The sequence below is a fragment of the Mastigoproctus giganteus genome, chromosome 4 (assembly GCF_048544385.1).
Source record: "Mastigoproctus giganteus isolate SK-2022 chromosome 4, ASM4854438v1, whole genome shotgun sequence".
NCBI lineage: Eukaryota > Metazoa > Arthropoda > Arachnida > Uropygi > Thelyphonidae > Mastigoproctus > Mastigoproctus giganteus.
This window is the reverse complement of record NC_143578.1, coordinates 64918761-64944689: the sequence shown is the minus strand read 5'-3', so window position 1 is coordinate 64944689 and position 25929 is coordinate 64918761. Positions and strand designations below refer to the sequence as shown.

General features: G+C 36.9%; 1 protein-coding gene across 1 annotated transcript in view; it reads left to right on the top strand.

Annotated features, from left to right (window-relative positions):
* The window catches only part of LOC150086801 (sodium- and chloride-dependent taurine transporter-like), a 299102-nt gene that overhangs the window by 214123 nt on the left and 59050 nt on the right, over positions 1-25929 (top strand). The window contains exon 9 of the mRNA XM_090372759.1: positions 1708-1845. Coding sequence (XP_090228885.1) covers positions 1708-1845 — 138 coding nt within the window. The remainder of the gene's footprint in view (positions 1-1707; positions 1846-25929) is intronic.

Here is a 25929-nt window from a genome sequence, read left to right as displayed (position 1 = left end):
AAATAAAATTAGAAATTATATAAATCAAAATTATATTATAGATTTTGATTTATAAAGTTGAAAGATACAGATATTTCCAAAATGTGCTTAACTTTCATACTGCATGTTATTTATGCACTGATTACTCTATATCAGGAGTGGGCAACCTTTTTAAATGGCGGGCCAATAAAACAATAAAATGCCTGTGAGGCACATTGCCCTTCTCTGTTAATCCAACCCCAAAAAGTGAAGAGCAAAAAAAAAGAAAAGAAAGAAAAGCTCAACATATTACCTGTTATTTCTGAAAAATAATCATAAATATTTTCATTTTTACACTTTTTTCAAACAAAGAAATAAAATACCGGGAAGATGGTAATTCTACCAACAGCTGTCTACTTACTTTATTATTATTATTTAAAATACAAATTACTGATATCAGAGTAATAAAATTCTGTCAAATCGCAACAAAATGCAAAGAATAGTTAAAAAAAAAAAAAAAAAAAAAGAGAGAAAGAAAGAAATCTACAGCAATGAGTAACATATATTAGAATAAAAACTGGACAGTGTTTGATGATTGCTGACATCATGGATCATTCATAATTTGTGAATGATCCATTATGTAAAATAAACTAATGAAAACTGGAATAATAAATTTGCTTACTTAAATCTTCAGCCTTTCTATCACAAGTTAGAAAAAAAATGCAATTGTGCTGGTTGACACTGTTTTTTCTCTGAGAAAGTTGAAAATGTAGAATAATAGTACATGATGCTTGATAACAGCTGAAGAAATTTCTTTCTCTGCCAATAAAGCAAGTGAAAATCTCTGTAATTGGCTAAATTCTTTTGTTTTGTTTCCCAAGTTACTCTTTCAAGTAACTTTGCAACAAATTTTTCCACCACAAATGAAAATAGAACAGATACACATAAAAAGATTATAAAATGTATTATTCATGGCCAATGACAAAGTCCAGGTCCTGTTGACTGTATAGAAACAAAGCAATAGACAAGGGTAGAATGTTGTTGTGAAAATGGCAAATGAACCTCAAAACCATAAATTTAACAAAACTTCATGCTTTGGAGTGACTGAAGCAGACACTTTACTCTGCCTAGTCATTGTTTATTCTGCTCTCTCTGAACACCATGGGATAAATGCTAATTACAGGAAGGGTTCCTCTCAATGCCCTGATCAGTTTCAGAACATCAAACGCGAGGATCAAAGGATCCACAATTTAGATGTGTCTCTGGTTGGCATAGTAATAACTGATTCTTAGTCTTTGTAGTTTTTCATTTCAGATAAATAAAAAAAAAATCAAATCTAGTGTGAAAGGTGCTAAAACAACAACATTAGCCATATCAGGCCAGTAATGAATAATGTGACAAATTTATGTATTTGTCACATATCATGACTATCTTTTATTTACTAATATTTCTATAAGTGTAACTTCAGAGGCTAAACAATACTCAGGTGACCAGTTGCCAGAATAATAATAAAAATTACATTAAACATAATTTAATGATATATATTCTTTGGCATTCATTATATATATTTTGAAACAGACCGCGGGCTGGATCACACGCGTTTGCGGGCTGGAGGTTGCCCATCCCTGCCCTATATGTATGAAAATATAGTACTGCACTTGAGATGAGAATATTTCATGGATAGTTGAATTTATATATAATTTATTTTTCTCTTTTCCTTTTTATTCTCTCCCCCCCCACCTCTCCTAGTTTGTTGCAATTGAAGGGTTTGTGACTGCTGTTGTGGATCTCTTTCCACATATTTTGCGTGTCGGGTATCGAAGAGAATATTTTATTGCTGGAACTTGTCTAGTTTCTTTCATCATTGGTCTGTCCATGGTCACAAATGTAAGTGAGATAAAAGTGTTCTTTGTAAGCTGCCAGTCATATAAATAGGACTTATAATTTATGTTGAAAATAACACGCTTCTTTAGCAAATAGGAAATATTCTCAATCTCTTTTGCTTCTTCCTTTTTTATTTTAAGTATTAACAGGGCTGCCACATTTACCTTATAAAATATGTCTGTGTATACAAAGGAACAATATATATATATAACCCTACTGTGATTAATTTGAACGTTCTCTTTTTCTGAGAGCATATTTCATATTATTAAATTGAATGTACATTTGCAAAGTATTCAGTGTTTTGGGGGGAAAGTAATGGAACTTCTACAAGTGAGTAAATAATAGAAATAAGAGATTGGACAAATTTATATAATCCATATTATGTCTTTATACCAGTGTAGAAAAATAAGAAAGATGGATATGTTAACTGCCCTGCCCATATTAATATATGTTCACTTCTTTCTCTCTTGAATTCATCAGAGCCTAGCTAATGTAATTTGTATTCAGTATTAACATGTCTTGAATCATATAGTGAAATTATTTAGACTTCGTTAAAGAATTAGGTAATGACCGGATATAGCCGACAAATTGTAATAGACCAAACTGTATTAGCCTTTTCAACGGAAATGAATGTTTATGGTTATATTAAAAGTTTTTAAACTTCTTCATACTAATACCATTAATAAGACTAGTATGATTCACATTCATTATTCTTGCATTATATCCTATTATTGGCAAAATTTCTAAAATTAAGACATCTTTTTAGCATTAGCATTAGTAGAGGCATATGATGCAAGAAAGCAAGCTTATGCAGCATCAGCCAAAAAAAAAAAAAAAAAAACTCACTCCCATTTCACCCCTCCGTTCATTCAAAATACCTGTCCAGCTGAGCCTTAAATTTATTTAGGCTATCAACTTCCACAACAAGGGATGGAAGTCTGTTCCACCAACCACCTACTCGCTGGCTAAAGGCAAATTTCCGCACATCTATCCTACATCTGTCTTTCCTCAATTTGAATTTATGACTTTATATTCATTCAAGACTTTATACGCCTCTATCAGATCACCTCACCGGTGCCTAGTCGCTAGACACTGTAATTTGCAAAATTTAAGCCTTTCTTCGTAAGAGCAACCCTTTGTTCCATTCACTATTCTTGTTGCCCTTCTCTGTACTGGTTCCAGCAGCTCTACATCCTTCTTGAAATGAGGCCTCCAGACCTGTATACAGTACTCAAGGTGTGGCCTGACCATTGCCTTATACAAGGGAATAATCACCTCCTTATCCCTGCTAGAAAAATTCCTGTATATCATTGACAAAACACCATGAGCTACTTTTGCCGCCCATCTGCACTGCTCAGAGAACTTCATATCTGCCTACACAATTACCCCCAGGTCCTTTTCATTCTCTACCACTGTCAGTGTTGTACCACAGAGTTGATATGTTGCTCTGGGGTTACTGTTTCCCATATGTAGTATTTTACATTTGTCAATGTTAAACTTCATTTTCCACCTCTCAGCCCATCTGCTCGACCTTTCCAGATCCTGTTGCAGCAGCATAGCGTCAGTAGTGTCCTTAACAACCCGGCCAACCTTTGTATCGTCTGCAAACTTGGACATTAAGCTTGATATACCATCATAAATATCATTTATAAATACAGAAAACAACAATGGACCCAACACTGAACCCTGAGGGACTCCACTAATAACATTAGTCCACGATGAGCAGTGTCCATTGATTACCACTTTATCCATAGCAGCAATTTGCCTCCAATGCCACACTACTCTACTTTGTGCAGCAGCCTTCCATGTGCAACAGTATCAAAAGCCTTTCTAAGATCCAAATATGTAATATCAAAGTTATTCCCTGCATCCAGTTCTTTTGTGACTGCATCATAGTACCCAATCAAATTGGTCAGGCAAGACTTTCTCTTAACAAAACCATCCTATGTCTGAGCTATAACTGAAGTCTTGTCTAGATGATCCTGCAGTGCTTCTTTAACCAGTGCCTCCATTAATTTTCCTGGAACAGAAGTTAAACTCACAGATCTATAATTACTTGTGTCAGCCTTTGTCCTCCTTTGTGAATTGGGGTCACATTTGCACATCTCCAGTCTATGGGTACCTCCCCTGAGTCCAAGGAAGCTCTCATAATTATGGCTAAGGGTTTACTTACTTCCTTTGCTGACTCCTTTAATATAACTTTAATGGATGGGTGGATAGATCCCATCCACCCCGGGTGCCTTTTTTATGTTTATCCTCAACAATTTCTCCTCCACTTTCCTCTCAGTTATTACAAAATCATCTAGCTCATTGCCAGAGTTTACTTCACCTCTGGCATTCCCCTTCCCTCATGTGTAAATGTAGATGCAAAATACTTGTTTAGTTTGTTAGCCACCTGAGCAGGATCCTCAACTATTGAACCATCAATATCCAGTGGACCAATCTGATTCATCCCTTTCCTTTTAGAGTTTACATAAGTAAAGAACCCTTTGCTGTTTTTCTTCGCATCCCTTGCCAAGGATTTCTCATAATCTGCCTTCGCCTGCCTAATCTCCTTTGTAACTTGGTTACAGATCAACTTGCATCTATCATAGGCTTCTGTGTTACGTGTTAATTTGTATGTATCCCATGCATTTTTCTTCTCTGCCATATGCCTCATTAGTTCATCTGACATCCATTTAGGCCTGAACCTTGAACAATATTTCTTAGTTGGTATGTAAAGCCTAGTAGCTTCCAAGATAAGTTCTTTGAATGCTTCCGATTTTGAATTTGCTGTTGGTAACGTCATCAGTTGATCCCACTGTATAGAATTTAAATACTGTCTCAGACCATCGTAGTTGCCTTTACGAAAGCAAAAACACTTTCCTTTACCCCTGATGGTAGTTACCTCTTTGAGTAAATCCCACTTCAGCACACTGTGATCACTGCCACCTAGTGGTTCCTTTATCTGCAGATTCTTAATGCATGAAGAATCACTGCTGATAATCAGATCAAGAGTATTACTCCCTCTAGTTGTCTCCCAAACATGCTGATGTAGAAAACAATCATCCAATAAATCCACCAAAAGCCTTGCTAATGTGTGAGTGACCAACCCACAAATTCCAGTCAATATCTCAGAAATTAAAATCCCCCATTATAAGACTCTGATTTACTGGCCCACTCTATTTCCCTGTACAGTTTCTTATTATACTCATCAGAGTCATTAGGCCTATAGAACACTCCTACTCTCAATTTTGATCTCCCAATGCTTATGTCACACCAAACTGACTCAACACTGCACTGTCCAGCGATGTCGACTGGCTTCACTTCCTTGGATTTTATGTGTTTCTTAACTAATATCATAATTCCTCTTCCCTTCCAATCCTGTCTATCCTTTCTGTACACATTTTACTCCCCAAATTCCAGTTCTGCATTCCTTATATCTGTGTGCATCAAAGGCAGATATTCCCAACAATATCTGCCTTTGATGTTTTGAGCAATACCTCAAATTCATCAAATTTATTTACCAAACTCCTAGCATTGGTGTACACGCAAGTATACATGCACCTGTTCCTATTCTTAGCTATCCTAACACAACCCATGTGTTTATTTGTACTGCAATGACTCCCAGCAGTCTCTGAAATATCCTGCATTTTGTTTTCCAGGCTGCTGCTCATTCCAATAGAAGCAGTGCAAGAATCACTTTCACCTCTGCCAGTTAATCTATGTTAATCTATTAGTCCTTGTATCTCCCCAAGCTAGCAGTTTTCTGACCCACCTAACACTGTTTTACCACAAATGAGAAATAACAACATTTGCCTTTAGAAAGTTTCTGTTACATTCTGTATTTATGAAAGTTCATATCTCAAATTACACTTATAAATAAATCTGCAAAAATATTTTAATTCCAGCTAAATTAATGAAAGACTGTTTGAAGTGATTTATGGGCTGAAATTTCTAATGTGGGAGTTAGAAATAGGACCATAGTCAGATGGTCAAGTGCTGAGGTATATTTTGTGCATTCAAATACACATGATTCCATTAAATACATTTAACCATTTGCAATCCAATGTCATGTCAGACATGCCTTTCTTTTTTTCCAATTTTATAGCTTGTTTTCCCTTCTCTTCTGGTGTAATTATTGAATTGCTTTCTATTTATACTTCATATAAACAATTTTTTTTTTTTTACTTTATAAACAATTTGACAAACTAATTGAATTAAAAATAAACAGTGTTTAGTCATGGCATCAACATCTCATAAAGTCCTTTCTAATGAAGAAATTGAGAAATCATTAGAACTTTCCAGTTCAGATTTTGATTTACTTTTGGCTGATAGTCATGATGATGTTATTGTCAACCCCAGTACTTTCCCCTTTACTGTTTTGAACTGTGTATTTCTTTTGAGTAATTCAAGTATTCCAAAACTGAACTTGAATATTTTCAGCCTTTTTTTTTTTTACCATTTCTTTGTTTGAAGAAATTTCTAATGAAACATAATTATACCAACGAAACTCTTTCAAATAAGCTACTTTCTGATTATTCCATATGGTCCGACTGGGTGTCAGTTTAAATAAATGAACTAAAGGCTGAATGAACTAATGAACTAATAAATAAATGTAATTATTAACATGGAACTAAATGAAAACTTCTGTAAAGGAAAAAAGTGGAAGCAGTGAAAGAAAAGAAACAGTTTGGTATTGTGTGGCATGTCTCCAGAAAACCAGGATTTGTATCCTGGTGAATGTTTCAAGAAATACCACACACTAAAATCGTATAAATAATAAATATTTAAAATGACTAAAATGTTTTTATGTTTTATTAATCAGTTTTATAAAATAACATTGGTCAAAATATAATAACATTTTGAGTCCATATAAACCCAAAAATAAATAATTTTTGAACAGCTCATATTCAGTATTCATTTTTTTCATTTTCGAGCTAGACTGGGACAGGAAGACCACAGAAATAATTCTGGACTGCAAAGGGTTAATATTCTTGTAAACTCCTGTGACCTTATGTGCCCATCCTGGAGTATAATCAGAAAATGTATATATTCATCTGCATTTGTTTTTATCGGCATGCTGATACACTGATTTATTATTTGATCCTAAACCACCTTTTGAATCAGTTATGTGGCATTAATGTTTTGTACTGGAATTTTGTGGGATAGTATGGTAAGCACATCCTTCATGATAGTACAAGTCATTATAAGGATTGCTTTATATATCTTACTGTTATGAAAGAGTTATCCAAGTACCATATAAGTTAGAAGATTGTGATTTTTTGATGACTTGTTCCTGATAAAAAAGAATTACAAACTAACTTTCATCACATGTGTGTCTGTCATGTTTCTTTTCTGGGTGCTGTAATAGATGGAAGTTATATATGCAGTGTTATAAGCTGTTTGAATTAATGTAGTAGGGTTCTGTATATAAATAAATAAAAATATAGATGTATTTATAAACATTATTCTGATACTGAAAATTGCTGATTTATAATTTAATCATGATTAATAAATTTAAACTTATTTTGCAAACATTTGAAAGGTTTCGACATGTTAACCACTAATACTTCTTTGTCTCCTATACGTCCACGACAAATCTACTTTTAATTTTAAAAACTAGCATATAATTTTTAAAAATAAATAAATTCATTATAGCTAACTGTATGTGTAACAATCAAAGTGAGAATTAATTTCAGTAAATAAAAAACTATTTTTATATTACACTAATGCTTTCTTTACAAAATGTAGTCAAATTTTGTGCCAAGTGGCAGCCCTGCCTTCTTGTACTACATTCTTTTAGTTTTCTTTTTAGTTCTATAGAATTATCAGTGCATCACCTCTTTCTCCATCTCAATGGTAAGTAAATTTCTTGTGGATGCCTTATGATTAAAACTGTAAAACAATACATATATAATATAACAAATAGTGATAACTGTAAATTTAATTACAGCAAACCTAATTTTAAGTTATATGGGACTTGTATTAAATTAATTCTTGCATGCACATGCAGCTGGAACTCTGGTTTTGCTTATTTAAATTTTGTGCACTATATTTTAATCTTCATAATCTTTCTTTAAAGTCGCTTTCAAATTCTGTGGCAGAAAAGGAATGCGACTAATGTAAAAATTATTCAAAATGTTAAGCTTTTGTTCTCTGTATGCATTCATGAATAAACAGGGTGAGAATGGATATGGAAAATGGACAGGTTATAGTTTACATTTAATGTTTAGTTAGTTCCTCTGATTTTTTTTTTTTTTTTTTTTTTAGCAAGTTATGTATAGAAAAACGTGTTTGATAATATCACAATTTTTTTAAGTATTATAATCATTACAATGCTATTTGATATTGCTTGCATATTGTGTATATTCAGATATCTTTGAATGATGCAGAGTAATCTTTTTCTGCATTAACTATAGAGCCATCCATTTTTTAACTTTCATACTTTCCTATTATTTCATTTATCAGTGATTTCCTATGATTTCATTTATAATTTAGAAATTATATGTATGAAGGAAATCAATAATCAATAGCACATGCACGCGCGCGCGCGCACACACACACACACACACGCGCACACACACACACACACACACACACACACACACACACACACACACACACACACCTGACATCTATAATGTTAGTACTTATTTTTTTAATGGCAGATCTAGTCAGTTTTCATTTGAGAATTAGGACGATAGCAGGTTGAACTTATTTGTGCTCTCATCTGGTTAATGGAGTTAGCTCAAGTGCAGGTAATGTGGGTGAATCCCTTGGGTAGCTCTGTCTCAGGAGGGAATATTGGTTAAATTTCTTTTTTTAAACTATGCATTCTGCTTTTTTTTGTGGGGGGGAGGTTAGAGGCAGCTATACCGTCTGTCCTACAAAGTAAAAATACGTTGAACAGCTGCTGATTAGAGCCAAAACTACTGTACTGTGCCCTGGAAGAAACAATAATATGAATGAACGGTTTAGATTTTTTTTCTGTTTCTTCTTGGTTTCATTCTATTTCTAATAGGTAAAACACTGCTACAAACTCAGCGAAGTAGTCAAAGTGTAAATGCAGTAAAGAATGATGAAATTTAAAGGTTACATCTGGTGTAAAGAAAACCAACCCAATTAAATATACTCTATGAAAAGGGGCAGTTTAATTTTAATTTGTATGAATTATATTGTTTAAAAAGATTTCAAGCTGAAGAAGTAAGACAAATTATAAAAGAGGAACAAATATGGCATGCTGACTTTTGAGTGGTGCATGTGTGTGGACGAAACTAAATTTTCCTCTCACAAATAAAAATGACCTTTCAGAAACCTATTGGACTCCTTAGCATTTCTATCATATTTGTAGACATCACATTACATTTTTTAAAAAATGTATTATTCATAATGTGTCCTGTAAGCAAGCAACTTTTAACTAGTAATATTTGCTAATTTCTTTTTTTTTTTAAGATGCATTTGTGAAATTTTATGTGAAACAAATTTATGTACTACTCATTCATTTTCAGTGGAAAATCTGTGGCTTACTGAGTGCAAAAGTATAGCTTTGAAGGTCATTAATAGCAGAAGAAATTTTTTGGGGGGTTGATTTTTTAATGTTTAATTAGTTCAGCTTAGGTGGAGGTTACAGGCTTTTCACTTTACAAAATTGTTAAATCAGCCTTTAGAACATAAGTAATTTAGGGACATGTTGCATTGACATATGGTTGTAGATGCTTTAAATACTAATGTGAAATAGCTAGAAGCAAACTGGGTTTTTGCTTAGTACATTGAACTCATATTGTGGGGCACTTCACCACGAGTTGCCTTTTTTATTGCACTACTCTAAATAAAAGGCACTGCTCCAATGAAGAAATATATTGCTTTTTATTTAAAATAAAAATTTTAAATAATTTAAATTATGTAAAATGATTTAAAATAAAATAAAATTGAAGCCCACATGCCTGGGCTTCAATCATTTTGAAGTTAATGTGTGGTTGAACTTAGAACCTCAGAGTTCACAATTTCAATTTAGCTCAGGATGACAGGTCCTCAATCCTTTTTTGGAATCTCTTCAGTAGGCAGATAGTTATTGTGAAGACTTGAACAACCCAGTGACAAAATATATCCACAATATGTGAGATGCAAGAAGGTGCAGTAAGTGAAATAGGCATAGTTAGGTCTAGGACAAAGCCTCAAGCTATGAAAGCTGTATAAAGTCATTGTACATATTTATGTTTGCTGCATTGTTAGGAGCAAACTGGGTTTGCTACTTAGTGAATCAATCTATAATACCAAGGCAACTTCGTCAAGTGCCACCACAATATGAGATTGCACTAAGTAGCAAATCCGGTTTGCTCCTAGCTATGTACAGGAAGTACAGAGTACCCCATTGTTCTTGACCAATACATGCTTCCAGGCTTTTATGCAGTACTCAAGATGTGGCCTAATCATGTTAGGCAATGATTATCCCACTTATACAGTGGGATAATCATTGCCTTATACAGTGGGATAATCACCTCCCTCTCCGGCGCCTCCGTAGCCAGGTGGGAAGGAGCAGCAGTGAGTAGCACGCACTTCTTGATTAGACGGGGGTTCGAGCCCGTCACCACCAAATACAGAAGATGCGGAAAGGTCAGGGAATGACCATCGCATATCCCGGAGCAATATGGCCTTAGTTGCTAATGCTCCTAAAAACCAAATAACAAACAAACAAACCTCCCTCTCCTTGCTGGTAAAGTTCCTATATATCATTGAGAGAACCTCATGAGCTGTTCTAGCAACTTGTCTGCACTGCTCAGAGAACTCCATGTTGGAATGGACAGTTACCCCTAGTTGCCCACATGCAGAACCTTGCTTTTACCAATGTTAAACCTCGGTTGCCACTTCTCAGCCCATCTGCCTAATTTTAATAGGTCTTGCTGCAATAGTATGCCTTAATTCCTGTCATTAACCACCCTACCAACCTTTGTATCATCTGCAAACTTAGACAGTAAGCTTGATATGCCTTCATATACAATGACTTTATATAGCTTTCATGGCTTGAGGCTTTTTTTCCATAAACTTAACTATGTCTGCTAATGTGGAATTATTCAATTTACTTTTACCAGCATTTAATGCCATATCTTTTAATATATAAATATCAGTACATTACAAATATCAGTATCTGTTATGATGAGTGAAAAACAGGATAGATGATTAAAGTTAATTAATATCGGTTTCTCTATTCCTCTTCAATTAATAAAAAAAATTCACATAAAAATTTACGTCCTTTTGTATATGTGTTGTATGTTTGAATCAGTATGCCATCACAAAGATGGCATGCTCAATTATAAACCAGGTATTGTTGTATTAGCTTCCATCTTGCCTTGTTGCTGTCCCAGTGTGCAAAAAAGAAGTTTTAAAGTTCACAGAAATGCACTATTTTTGTTTTATATCTATATAAATTAAGCTACAAATGCATTCTTGGTGTTACTTTATTTGCTTCACACAAACATGCACACACACACATTAGTACTGCTATTAGTATTGGTAATGTAAAATGGTACAAGGAAATGAGCTTATACATCATCAGCCAATCTCCTGCAATAATTTGTTTAATCCTTCCTTAAATTTATTTGAACTACCCACTTCTACAACGCCAAATGAAAGTTTTTTCCATTAGTCAATTACTCTCTCATTGAAAGAAAATTTTTAACATCTGTCTCTTGCACCAATATTTTTTCAATTTCAATTTATGTTCCCTTATGTGCATCATTTGAGAAAGAGCAAGGATGCCATCAGTATTTAGTTTACTCAATCCTTATAAATTCTTAAAAATTTAAAACAGGTCTCCTCACAATCATCTAGTTTCCAGACACTGCAATTTAGAGGATTCTAGTCTTTTTTTGATAAGAGAACCCTTTTTATACTCCTGAATAATCTTGTTGCTTTTCTTTGCACTTGTTTTAACAGACCCACATCCTTCCTAAAATGAGGGACCTGTATGCAGTACCGAAAATGTGGCTTGCCATTGCCTTACACAGCAGGACAATCTCCTTCTTGTCCTTACACTTCTCTGGCTGTCCTAGCAGTCTATCTGCATTGCTTAGAGAACTTCATATCAAACTGTACACTTACCCTTAGTCTTTTCTATCTTGACCAATTCAATGCTACCACAGACTATCTTGACTGTGGTAGCATTGAATTGGTATGTTATTCTGGGATTACTGCTATCCAAGTGCAGTATCTTGCATTTATCAGTGTTAAGCCTCAATTGCCACTTCTCAGCCCATCTGTCTAATTTCTCTAGGATTTGTTTGCAGTTGCATAACTGCCAACCTTTGTATCATCAGCAGACTTCAACATTCAACTTTGTATTCATCAATATTGTTAATAAATATTGAAAACATTAAGGAGCCCAGCAGTGAAACTTGTAGGTACCAGTATCTTGTATCTCCTGCATCTCATTCCACACTGCTCCAATTTGCACAGCATTTTCTCATATATTTACTGAAGTTTATATGACGGCAAAATTATTTTTCACATCCAGTTGTTTTGTGATTGAGCAATACCAATCTGATCTGCTATGTCATAGTATCTGATCAGATTGATCAGATGACATCCCCCCGTTAACAAATCTTTGTTGCAATTGCTATATAACTGCATTCTTGCCAAGATGATCCTACATTACTTCATTAACCACTGACTACATTATTTTCCCTGGAACAGAAATCATGCTTACAGATCTGTAATTACTCACTTCACCCTCTGATACCCTTTTGTGAATAGAAGTGGCATTTGCACTTATCCGGTCTGTAGAGACCTTCTTTGAATCCATGGATTCGGTAAAGGTCCCTGCAGACTGGTAGGGACCTTTACTCTCGTAATTATGGCTGAAGGTTTGCTTATCTCCTTTGCTGCATCTTTCATTATAATTGGATAAGGTTCATCAGACCCATGTGACTTATTTTCTTTTAGCTTCAAAAATTTCTCATCTGCTCTCCTTTCTGTTGTCACAAAACCATTTAGATCAAAGTTATAATTATGTGTATATTCCTGTTATCCCCATCCCTAAAAACTTCATGTGTAAATGTAGCTGCAAAATATTTATTCAGTTTGTCGGCAACAGGATCATCAATAGCCATAATGTACTACAGAATTGTCAGTAAGCAGACCAATCTGTGGTACTGCTCTTTTTCTTCACATTTCCTGGCCAAAAACTTCTTATAATCTGCCTTAGTTTAGCTTACCTTACCCCTCAGTAACTTAATTGCAGATTGTTTATAATTACTGGATGTTTCTGTAGCCTCTGATAATTTATAAAATTATCTCATGTATTTTTCTTCTCTGTTGCTAGTTTCATAATTTCATCTGACATTCATTTATGTCTAAATCTTGAACAGTATCTCTTGTTATAAAATTTTAGTAGCTTCTATAATTACTTCCCTGAATGCCTCCCATTTAGAATTTGCAATTGTTAACAATCTCAAATTCAGTCATTATCTGGATAGTTAAAATCTCCCAATACAAGACATTCTGATTTACTGGTCCTCTTTATATGGCTCTATAGTTACTTGTCGTATTCATCACAGTCATTTGTCCTCTAATGTATTCTTATTTTTGATTTTTGTTTTCCCAGCCTCTCAGTTTTCAATTTGATCCTCCCTTTCATGAGTGTGATGCCTCCGTAGCCAGGTGGGCAGGAGCAGCAGTGTGTAGTACATGCTTCTTGATTTGACCGGGGTTCGAGCCTGTGATCACCAAATACGGAGGATGCGGAAAGGTCAGGGAATGACCACAGCATATCCCCGGAGCAATATGGCCTTCATTGCTAATGCTCCTAAAAACCAAATAACAACAACATCTTTTCATGTATACATTGCATACATACATACATACATACATACATATGTATGTATTGACTGGAGGGGAGTGAATTGTTGATCCAAATTTGAACTGGAATTATTATCATAGAATGTCAGTAAATTGTCTCCTATTTCATATTAAGCAATCTTCTCAATATACTTTCTCCTACATGTACATACTTATCCCATTAATATAGGAGTACTAGCATCAAATTCTTCAGGACGGGTTTGCAGCCACTGAAGAACAAGTGTTTTCACTGTCACATTACAGTCAAATTTACTGTCCATTCCAAAATTCTTTTAGCATTAGCATTAGTAAAGGCATATGATGCAAGCAAGCTTATACGGCATCAGCCGAAAAAAAAAAAAAAATTTTTTTTAAAATATATATATGTCTTCTCATTTCACCCATCCACTCACTCCAAATGTTTGTCTAGTTCTATCTTGAATCTGTTTAAGCTATCAACTTCTACAACAACAGATGGAAGTTCGATTGGTTATTATGATGTGGTTACAAAGGAACTGGATGCAAAAAATAATTTTGATATCATATACTTGGATTTAAAGAAAGCTTTTGACACCGTTGCACATGGAAGACTGGCGCCTCCGTAGCCAGGTGGGAAGGAGCAGCAGTGCATAGCACACGCTTCTTGATTAGACCGGGGTTCGAGCCCGTCACCACCAAATACGGAGAATGCGGAAAGGTCAGGGAATGACCACCGCATATCCCGGAGCAATATGGCCTTAGTTGCTAATGCTCCTAAAAACCAAATAACAAACAAACAAACATGGAAGACTACTGTACAAATTGGAGCAGAATGGTATTAAGGGTAAGTTGCTACAATGGATAAAAGGATGGTTGAGTGGGAGAAGATAGAGGGTGGTAATCAATGGGTGCTGCTCTTTGTGGACTAATGTTATTAGTGGAGTCCCACAGGGTTTGGTGTTGGGGCCACTGTTGTTTTGTATATTTATCAATGATATTGATGAAGGTATATCAGGCTTAGTGTCGAAGGTTGCAGGTGATACAAAGGTTGGCAGGGTTGTTAAGGACAGTAATGGCAGTGTGTTACTGCAACAGGATCTAGAAAATTTGGGCAGATGGGCTGAGAAGTGGCAACTGAAGTTTAACATTGAAAAATGCAAAGTACTGCATATGGGTAGAAGTAACCCCAGAGAAACATACCAACTGTGTGGTAAGGAGGTAGAAAACGAAAAAGACCTGGGAGTAATCATGCAGTCAGATATGAATTTTTCTGAGCAATGCAGAGAGGCTGCCAGGGCAGGTCATGTGGTGTTGTCAATGATATACAGGAATTTTGTTAGCAGGGAAAAGGAGGTGATTGTCCCTCTGTATAAGGCAATGGTCAGGCCACACCTTGAGTACTGCATGCAGGTCTGGAGGCATCATTTTAGAAAGGATGTAGATTTGCTTGAGAGAAGGGCAACAAGATTGGTGAGGGGAATGAAGGGATCCTCTTACCAAGAGAGGCTTAAGTTCTGCAAATTGCAGCAGCTGGAGACTAGGCACCTGCGAGGTGATCCGATTGAGATGAATAAGGCCTTGAATGGGTTGAGCATGCTGAATTCTGATGGGATTCTTCCACTTGTTCAGATTGTGAACCTAAGGGGCCATAAATTGAAATTGAGGAAGGACAGATGTAGAATAGATGTGCTGAAATTTGCCTTTAGCCAGAGGGTGGTTAATTGCTGGAACAAATTTCCATCTGTCGTTGTGGAAATTGATAGATTAAATAAATTTCAGGAGGAACTGGACAAATATTTAGTGGGGATTGTTTTGTGATTTTTTTTTTTTTTTTTTTTTTTTTGGCTGATGCTGCATAAGCTCATACACTTGCTTTCTTGCATCACATGCCACTACTACTACATAAAATGCAAGTCTGGTGGAAATAGAAGGCTTCTTTGGAAACATTAATCTTTGATTTAAGCCTTCCAGATTTATTCCTGTGATATTATGTTGCAGCTATTGAACTGGGCCATACACCCAGTGAATATTCTTTTTCCAAATGGAACCCATTTTGAAAACTCTGGTTTGGGTTTCAGTAATAAGAGGAATTTATTGTTCAAAGTGGACTGAGCTGGTGGTAGAACCATGATTTAATTTTAATGTTAACAAACAGACAAACTGGTTAACAGAACACATGTGCTGGTTAACAAAAACATGGTAGGTACACTAAAAGAAGGATGTATTGTCTTAATAAAGTGAGTTCAGTTAGATAGTTAGGGTGCTTAATAATTTTGTAATAACTGAGAGCAAAGTGGAGGAGAAATTGTTGAAGTTAAACATAAGAAAGTCATCTGGGGTGGATGGGATCAATCCAGTTATATTAAAAGAGGCGGCAAAGGAAGTAAGCAAACCCTTAGTCATAATTATGAAAGCAACCTTGGACTCGGGAGGTCCCCACAGACTGTGGGGACCTCCCCTGAGTCCAAGGATTTGCACATCTCCAGTCTCCTCCCCTGAGACTGGAGATGAGCAAATGTATCCCCAATTCACAAAGGGGGATTGAAGGGTGACACGAGTAATTACAGACCAGTTAGTTTAACTTCTGTTCTGGGTAAAATAATGGAGCCACTGATTAAAGATGCATTGCAGGATCATCTAGACAAGACTGCAGCAATAATTTAGACACAGCATGGGTTTCTTAAGGGAAAGTCTTATATGAAAAATTTGATTGGATATTATGATGTGGTTACAAAGGAACTGGATGCAAAAAATAATTTTGATATCATATACTTGGATTTCAAGAAAGCTTTTGACACTGTTGTGCATGGAAGACTACTGTACAAATTGGAGCAGAATGGTATTAAGGGTAAGTTGCTACAATGGATAAAAGGATGGTTGAGTGGGAGAAGACAGAGGATGGTAATCAATGGGTGCTGCTCTTTGTGGACTAATGTTATTAGTGGAGTCCCACAGGGTTCGGTGTTGGGTCCACTGTTGTTTTGTATATTAATCACTGATATTGATGAAGGTCGAAGTTTGCAGATGATACAAAGGTTGGCAGTTTTGTTAATGACATCAATGGCAGTGTGCTACTGCAACAGGATTTAGAAAATTTGGGCAGATGGGCTAAGAAGTGGCAACTGAAGTTTAACATTGACAAATGCAAAGTACTCATATAGGTAGAAGTAACCCCAGAGAAATGTACCAACTGTGTGGTACTACACTTAATGTGGTAGAAAATTAAAAAGACTTGGGAGTAATTGTGCAGTTAGTTATGAAGTTTTCAGAGCAGAGCAGTGCAGACAGGCTGCCAGGGCAGGTCGTGGGATTTTGTCAATAATATTAGCATTAGTAGAAGCATATGATGCAAGAAAGCAAGTTTATGCAGCATCAGCCAAAAAAAAAAAAAAAAAAAAAAACCTTCCACTTCACCCCTCAGTTTGTTCAAAATACCTGTCCAGCTGAGCCTTAAATTTATTTAGGCTATCAACTTCCACAACAAGGGATGTAAGTCTGTTCCACCAACCAACTACCCGCTGTCTAAAGGCAAATTTCCGCACATCTATCCTACATCTGTCTTTCCTCAATTTGAATTTATGTACTCTCAGATGATTATTCTGAGCAAGAGGGAGAATCCCATCAGCATTGAGCATGCTCAAACCATTCAAGGCTTTATACACCTCTATCAGATCACCTCGCTGGTGCCTAGTCTCCAGATACTGTAATTTGCAAAACTTAAGCCTTTCTTTGTAAGAGTAACCCTTTGTTCCATTCACTAATCTTGTTGCCCTTCTCTGAACTTGTTCCAGCAGCTCTACATCCTTCTTGAAATGAGGCCTCCAGACCTGTATATAGTACTCAAGGTGTGGCCTGACCATTGCCTTATACAAGAGAATAATCACCTCCTTATCCCTGCTAGAAAAATTCCTGTATATCATTGATAAGACACCATGAGCTACTCTTGCATCACGTCTGCACTGCTCAGAGAACTTCATATCTGCCTGCACAATTACTCCCAGGTCCTTTTCATTCTCTACCACTGTCAGTGTAGTACCACAGAGTTGATACGTTGCTCTGGGGTTGCTGTTTCCCATATGTAGTACTTTACATTTGTCAATGTTAAACTTCATTTGCCACCTCTCAGCCCAACTGTTCAACCTTTCCAGATCCTGTTGCAGCAGCATAGCATCAGTTGTGTCCTTAGCAACCCTGCCAACTTTTGTATTGTCTGCAAACTTGGACATTAAGCATGATATACCATCATCAACATTATTTATAAATTCAGAAAACAATAATGCACTGAACCCTGAGGGACTTCACTAATAACATTAGTCCACGATGAGCAGTGTCCATTGATTACCACTCTCTGTCTTCTCCCCCTCAACCACCCCGTTATCCATAGCAGCAATTTGCCTCCAATGCCACACTGCTCCAATTTGTGCAGCAGTCTTCCATGTGCAACAGTATCAAAAGCCTTTCTAAGATCCAAGTATATAAAATCAAAGTTATACCCTGCATCCAGTTCTTTTGTGACTTCATCATAGTATCCAATCAAATTGGTCAGGCAAGACTTCCCCTTAACAAAACCATGCAGTGTCCAAGCTATAACTGAAGTCTTGTCTAGATGATCCTGCAGTGCTTCTTTAACCAGTGCCTCCATTAATTTTCCCTGAACAGAAGTTAAACTCACAGGTCTATAATTACTTGTGTTGCCCTTTGATCCTCCTTTGTGAATTAGGGTCACACTTGCACATCTCCAGTCTATGGGTACCTCCCCCGAGTCCAAGGAAGCTCTCATAATTATGGCTAAGGTTTTGCTTAATTCCTTTGCTGCCTCCTTTAATATAACTGGATAGATCCCATCCACCCCAGGTGCCTTTCTTGTGTTTATCTTCAACAATTTCTCCTCCGCTTTACTCTCAGTTATTACAAGATTCTCTAGCTTACTGCCAGAGTGGAATACACCTCTGGCATTCCCCTCGCTGAATAACTCCTCATGTGTGAATGTCGATGCAAAATATTCATTTAGTTTGTTAGCTGCCTGAGCAGGATCATCAGCAGTTGACCCATCGATATCAAGTGGACCAATCTGATTCATCCCCTTCCTTCTCTAGAGTTTACATAAATAAAGAACTCTTTGCTGTTTTTCTTTGCATCTTGCAAAGATTTCTCGTAATCTGCCTTCGCCTGCCTATCTCCTTTGTAACTTGGTTATAGATCAACTTATATCTATCATAGGCTTCTGTGTCACGTGTTAATATATATGTATCCCATGCATTTTTCTTCTCTACCATATGATTCATTAGTTCATCTGACATCCATTTAGGCCTAAACATTGAACAATATTTCTTAGTTGGTATGTAAAGCCTAGTATCTTCCAAGATAAGTTCTTTGAATGCTTCCCATTTTGAATTTGCTGTTGGTAACATCATCAGTTGGTCCCACTGTATAGAATTTAAATACTGTCTCAGACCTACCATAACTGTATGGTAGTTACCTCTTTGAGTAAATCCCACTTCAGCAAACTGTGATCACTCCCAGCTAACGGTTCCTCTATCTGCAGATTCTTAATGCATGAAGAATCACTACTGATAATCAGATCAAGAGTATTACTCCCTCTAGTTGCAGCCGACCGGGCTAGCCAAGTGGGTAAAGTACCTGCCCGGCAACCCAAAGGTCGCGGGTTCGATTCCCGCCTCGGGCTTGGATCAAAGTACTGCAAAAACCTTGGGAGGTGCAATATGGCCACAGAAGCCGATGCGCCAACAACTACCAAATCAAAAAAAAAAAAAAAAAAAAACCCCTCTAGTTGCCTCCTGAATATACTGATGTAGAAAACAATCATCCAAGAAATCCACAAAAGCCTTGCGCTAGTGTGTGAGTGACCAACCCACAAATTCCAATCAATATCTGGGAAATTAAAATCCCCCATTATAAGACTCTGATTTACTTGCCCACTCTATTTCCCTGTACAGTTTCTTATTATACTCACCAGAGTCATTAGGCCTATAGCACACTCCTACTCTCAATTTTGATCTCCCAGTGCTTATGTCACACCAAACTGACTCGACACTGCACTGTCCAGCGATATCGACTGGCTTCACTTCCTTGGATTTTATGTGTTTCTTAATTAATAGCATAACCCCTCCTCCCTTCCTATCCTGTCTATCCTTTCTATAGACATTGTACTCCCCAAATTCCAGTTCTGCATTCCTTATATCTGTGTGACAGGATGTCTCTGATATCCCAACAATATCCACCTTTGATGCTTTGAGCAATACCTCAAATTCATCAAATTTATTTACCAAAGTCCTAGTATTGGTGTACACGCAAGTATACATGCACCTGTTCTTTTTCTTAGCTACGCTAACACAACCCATGTGTTTACTTGTACCGCAATAGCTCCCAGCAGTCTCTGAAATATCCTGCATCTTGTTTTCCAGGCTTCTGCTCATTCCAATAGAAGCAGTGCAAGAATCACTTTCACCTCTGCCAGTGGCTACTGTTAATCTATTAGTCCTTGTATTCCCCCAGGCTAGCAGTTTTCCGACCCACCTAACACTGCCTCGATAGCATCAGCAAATATTCTTGCACCCTTTCTATTTAAGTGTATCCCATCCGTATAGAAGCAGTCCCTTCTGTTAACAAGTACAGACAAGGCTGAAAAAAATTCTACCCCTTGAGCCTTGCACAATCTTTCCAGGGCTGAATTGATCGACAAGGCTCTCATCATTTACTCCCTCCTATTGTGTATGGGCAGAATTGCAGACACTTTCAAATTCAATCCTAATTCATGGCTTTTTTTCAACAGTGACCTGTACTTGTTAAGTAATTCTGCCAGTCTCCTACTCTTAATATCATTAGTGCCAACCTGTACAACTATATCACCTTTTGTGCCCTTAAAAGATGATATCCGCTCTACAACGTCATCAACCTTTGCCCCCCTGGCAGATATACCCTGGTCCTGTTCCACCTATCCTTTTTACAAAGTATGTTCCCTGTTTTCCTGACAGTAGAGTCACCAACAACTACTAGTTCCTGTTGGACCAGTGCATTCTGCCTTGGGGGTTGCTGTTGTGTTTCATGATGACCAAGTGCAAGCTCTGGTGTTGATGTGGGCAGATGAGAGCTTGATGGGCCCCTCACTTTAGATCCTTCGAGGGCATCAACCCTGTCCTTCAAGCTCTCATATAGCCCTATAACAACGCTGAATTGTCGCATGATTTTGTTACACTCTTTGCATCGCGCACGCACAAAGACATCCCCCACATATAGGAATTTTGCTAGCAGGGAAAAGGAGGTGATTGTCCCTCTATATAAGGCAATGGTCAGGCCATGCCTTGAGTACTGCGTACAGGTCTGGAGGCATCATTTTAGAAAGGATGTAGATTTGCTTGAGCGTGTACAGAGAAGGGCAGCAAGATTAGTGAGGGGAATGAAGGGATCCTCTTACGAAGAGAGGCTTAAGTTCTGCAAATTGCAGTGACTGGTGACTAGGCACCTGCGTGTTCATCTGATTGAGGTGTATAAGGCCTTGAATGGGTTGAGCATGCTGTATTCTGATGGGATTCTTCCACTTGTTCGGATTATGAACCTACGGGGGCATAAATTCAAATTGTGGAAAGACAGATGTAGAATAGATGTGCGGAAATCTGCCTTTAGCCAGCGGGTGGTTAATTGCTGGAACAAACTTCCATCTGTCATTGTGGAAGTTGATAGGTTAAATAAATTTAAGCAGGAACTGAACAAATATTTATTTTATTTAAATATTTAATAATAAATATTTATTTTATTTTTTTTATTTTATGATTATTATTTTTTTTTTTTTGGCTGATGCTGCATAAGCTCATACACTTGCTTTCTTGCATCACATGCCACTACTACTACTAAAATTACAATTTGGTGCACTGGTGGAACAATTTGAGTCTCTGAAACTACGGGTGCTTGCCCTCGACAATAATGCATCTGGGAACTCGGTAGGGACTCAAGACTCCAGCAATCTACCAAGTGATGCACTCCCGATTCGGGCCTCAAAACCGAAAAACCAAGTGCAAGCTACTCCGGTTCAAAAGGACTTTGTTTTATTACAAGACTCTATTGTCAGGGAAACAGGGAATATTTTTTGTAACAAGGATAGGTGGAGTAGAACCAGGGTATGTCTGCTGGGAGCAACTGTTAATGACATCACCAACAAATTGTCAAATTTTAAGGGGGGTAAAGAGAATATTATTATTCATGTGGGGACTAATGACATTAAACATACACAATCTGACAATTTGTTGGAAAAATACAGGACCATGCTGAGGAAATCCCGCGAGTTAGGCCACAATGTCTATGTGTCTGCAATTCTGCCCAGACACGAGAGGAGGGATTATTTGTTAAAAGCCTTGTGGATTAACTCAAGACTTGAAGGACTCTGCAAGGCTTTTGGGGGTAATTTCTATCAGCTTGGCCCGCACTTGTAGGTAGAAGGAATTTGTTTTGTAGAGACGGGATACACTTAAACAAATGTGGTGCAAACGTTTTTGCCAGTATTATTGAGGATACCTTAAAGGTTCAGGGAAACTGCTAGTTAGGGGGAATGTGGGTAATACTGACATGCGTTTATCTGATAATATTGGTCAAAGTAACTCTTGCACATTCCTCAAGAATTCTTATCTGTTACCCCAACTGGACATATTTTCTAGATGTTCTGGGGGCAGAAATGTTTCACGTGAGCAGGTAGCTAATGCCAGGGAAGCGAGCCTAAAAAATTTCAAGGGTTGTGTTAGAGTTGTTAAATATACAAGAACAGTAAGTCTTAATTGTTTATATAGTAATGTTAGAAGTGTCGTCAATAAAGTGACCGAATTCGAACTGCTGGTTAAAACAAGTAATGCAGACATAATAGGGCTTATGGAAACGTGGTGTCACCCGGAAATAGGGGATGATGAGTTTCAGTATGGCTTGTATAATGTATTTAGGAAGGATAGGGTAGATAGAAGGGGTGGTGGGGTAATGCTTCTTATCAGAAGCAACCTGAGTGCGACGATTGCTTTCCCGGATTCAGATATTTCGCATGCTATTATAGAATCTGTATGGTGTGAGATAGTTGGAAACAAAGGTATAATGCGAGTAGGAGTAATCTACAGACCAGGTGATTGTGAAGATTATGATGAAAGCCTCTACATGCAAATGGAATGAGCAAGTAAGCGTCAATGCCTTATTATGGGTGATTTCAATTTGCCTCTAATTGATTGGAGTAAATGGGAAGGAAACGCGACATGGGGAACAAAATTTTTAAATCAACTAGATGACTGTTATTTGTATCAACATGTCAGGGAAAGTACTAGAGAAAAGAATATCCTAGGCCTCATCATCACCCATGAATGAGATGACATAACAGGGCTGAAGTAGAGGAACCAGTAGCAGGAAGTGATCACAGAGTTCTAAGGTGGATGATGAAGAGAGAGGTAGCAGTAGTAAAAGGCAAAGGAATGGGTTATAATTTCAGAAAAGGAAATTACGATGCCTTAAGGTGCTACATGTCCTCTATTAACTGGGTAGATATCGCACAGAGAATGAATGCAGTTGAACTGTGGTATGCTTTTAAAACATTAATCATAATGTCTTGAATACGTATTTACCATTAAAAAAATACTCCATGAGGAGGGTTCCAAGTCGGATGAATAGTGAAGTTGCCACATTACTTGAGCAGAAAAAGCAGGTAATTTATATGCATCCCATGCATTTTTCTTCTCTGCCATGGTCTCATTAGTTCATCTGACATCCATTTAGGCCTAAACTTTGAACAATATTTCTTATTTGGAACAAAAATCTAGTAGCTTCCGAGATTATCTCCTTAATGCTTCCCACTTAAAATTTGCTGTTGTTAATATCATCAGTTGGTCCCACTGTATAGAATTTAAAAATTATCTGAGACCACTGTAGTCACCTTTACGAAAGCAAAAATCCTTCCCTTTACCCCTGATAGTAGCCACATCTTTGGGTAAATCCCACATCAGCACACTGTGATCACTGCCACCTTACCTTTATATGCAGATTCTTAATGCATGAAAAATCACTGCTGATAATCAGATCAAGAGTATTACTGCCTCTGGTTAATTCTGCATCCCTTATATCTGTGTGACACCACATCTCTAATATCCCAACAATATCTGCCTTTGATGTTTTCACCAGCACTTCAAATTCATCAAATTTATTTACTAAACTCCTTGCATTTGTGTACATGCAAGTATATGTGTACCTGTTCTTACTCTTAGTTACCCTAACACAGCCCATGTATTTACTTGTTCCATGATGACTCCCAGCAGTCCTTGAAATCCCCAGCACCTTGTTTTCCAGACTGCTGCTCCTTATTCCAATAGAAGCAGCAAGAATCACTTTTACCTTTGTCTGCAGCTATTGTTAATCTATTAGCCTGTGTATCTCCCCAAGCTACAGTTTTCCAACCCACCTAACACTGCCTCGATAGCATCAGCAAATATTCTTGCACCCTTTCTATTTAAGTGTACCACATTCTGTAGAAGCAGTCTCTCCTGTTAACAAGCACAGACCAGGCTGAGAAAAATTCTACCCCACGAGCCTTGCACAGTCTCTCCAGGGCTGAATTGATTGACAAGGCTTTCATCATTTACTCCCTCCTATCGTGTCTGGGCAGAATTGCAACCACTTTCAAAATCAGCCCCAAATCCGCCATTCTCCTATTCTTATAGGTGAATGGTAATTAATGTCATTAGTGCCAATTTGTACAACAATATCACCTTTTGTGCCCTTAAAAGATGATGTCTGCTCTACAATGTCATTGACTTTTGCCCCTGTCAGATATACCCTGGTCCTGTTCCACCTATCCTTTTTTGCACAATATTTTAATCCAAGCACAGTACTAAGTACTATAGGTTCTAATACCTGTCGTGTTTGGGGTTTACATAAAAATATATATATATATATTCCCAGTAGAATAGAGTCACATAGGCAACGTTTTAGAAACTCAAGGTATCATTCAGTGTTCAGTTACTCACACAATTTATGAAATCTGGTGAGGAAGTCTTTTGCAATGTTGGTCCACACAGATGTACACTGAGCCAAATTTAGAATTCTCCATTGATTAAATATACAGATTTTGCAAGTTAATTAACCCTTGCCGAGTAAATTTGTCTGTCACATAGTATATTAAAAAGAAAGTTCAGATGATCAACAAAGTGGTTGACAAAATTTCAGCTGTATATTTTTTGGTTGAAATGTTTGAACCAATTTTGATTTGTACAGATGCAGTTTTGCCCCTTGCACTGTGTGGCAAATGAGAATTTGACTTGTGCACATTGTTGTTCTGATCTAACAGGTGCTTGATGGAATCATTAATTATTATTATTATTATTATTAATATCCATATGATGCAAGGAAGCCTGAGCCTTATGCTGCACCAGGAAAAAAAAGTTCCCAAGTAACCCTGAGAGAGAGAGAGAGAGAGAGAGAGAGAGTCAAAAGCAGAAGGGAATCACCAAGAAAGAGAAGAATGTACACAGCATTCAGTATGGCTGATACTGATTCTATCATTTTGAACAAGGCTGACCCTATGGTCTCTTCTCATTCTTAGGAAACACATTCCTTAAGATTGTGGTGGATAATGACAAACACACATTTGTTGGAACATTGGTCCTATGGAAAAGAATAGTGATATTTGACTGCTGCAGCTGTCACAGTTTCCTGTCATATGCTATGCACAAGGGGCATATTGAAATACTTGGCTGTTGTTAATATTCTGAGTTCCACTATTTTTGCAATGATTCAATATAATGATACTTAAATAGGTTACTATGATATTTTCTGTAATAATGGGATTTTTACTCTAATCTAACTGTATCAGTCACATTAAATGGTACATTATTGACCACTGATTCATTTGGTGTAACCATGAATACACTGTTTATATAAAATATTCTGCAAAACTAGCATGCCTGACAAGGAATGCTAGTTTTTTGATAGTGTTTTTGTTGTGTAAGAAATGGTGGCAAAAATCAGAATATAATCATTTTCAGAAAATGACAAGTAGTGTAAGCAAGTGCTTCTAATGACAGAAATAACATTATGAAAGTTGGAAGTCATACGACTTGATAATATTGCTTTAAATCCAAAACTGTTACTTGACTTTTGATTTTAATTTTGTGTGGAACATATTTGTGAAATAATGTTCTCTATTTCTGAGTCACACTGTATGGACCAAAGTGAGCTTAGACACATTTTCTAAAGAAATTCCTATAAGTGTGTTAATTGTCTAAAATATAGGGTGCTCAAAAATCATGCCCCAGCAAT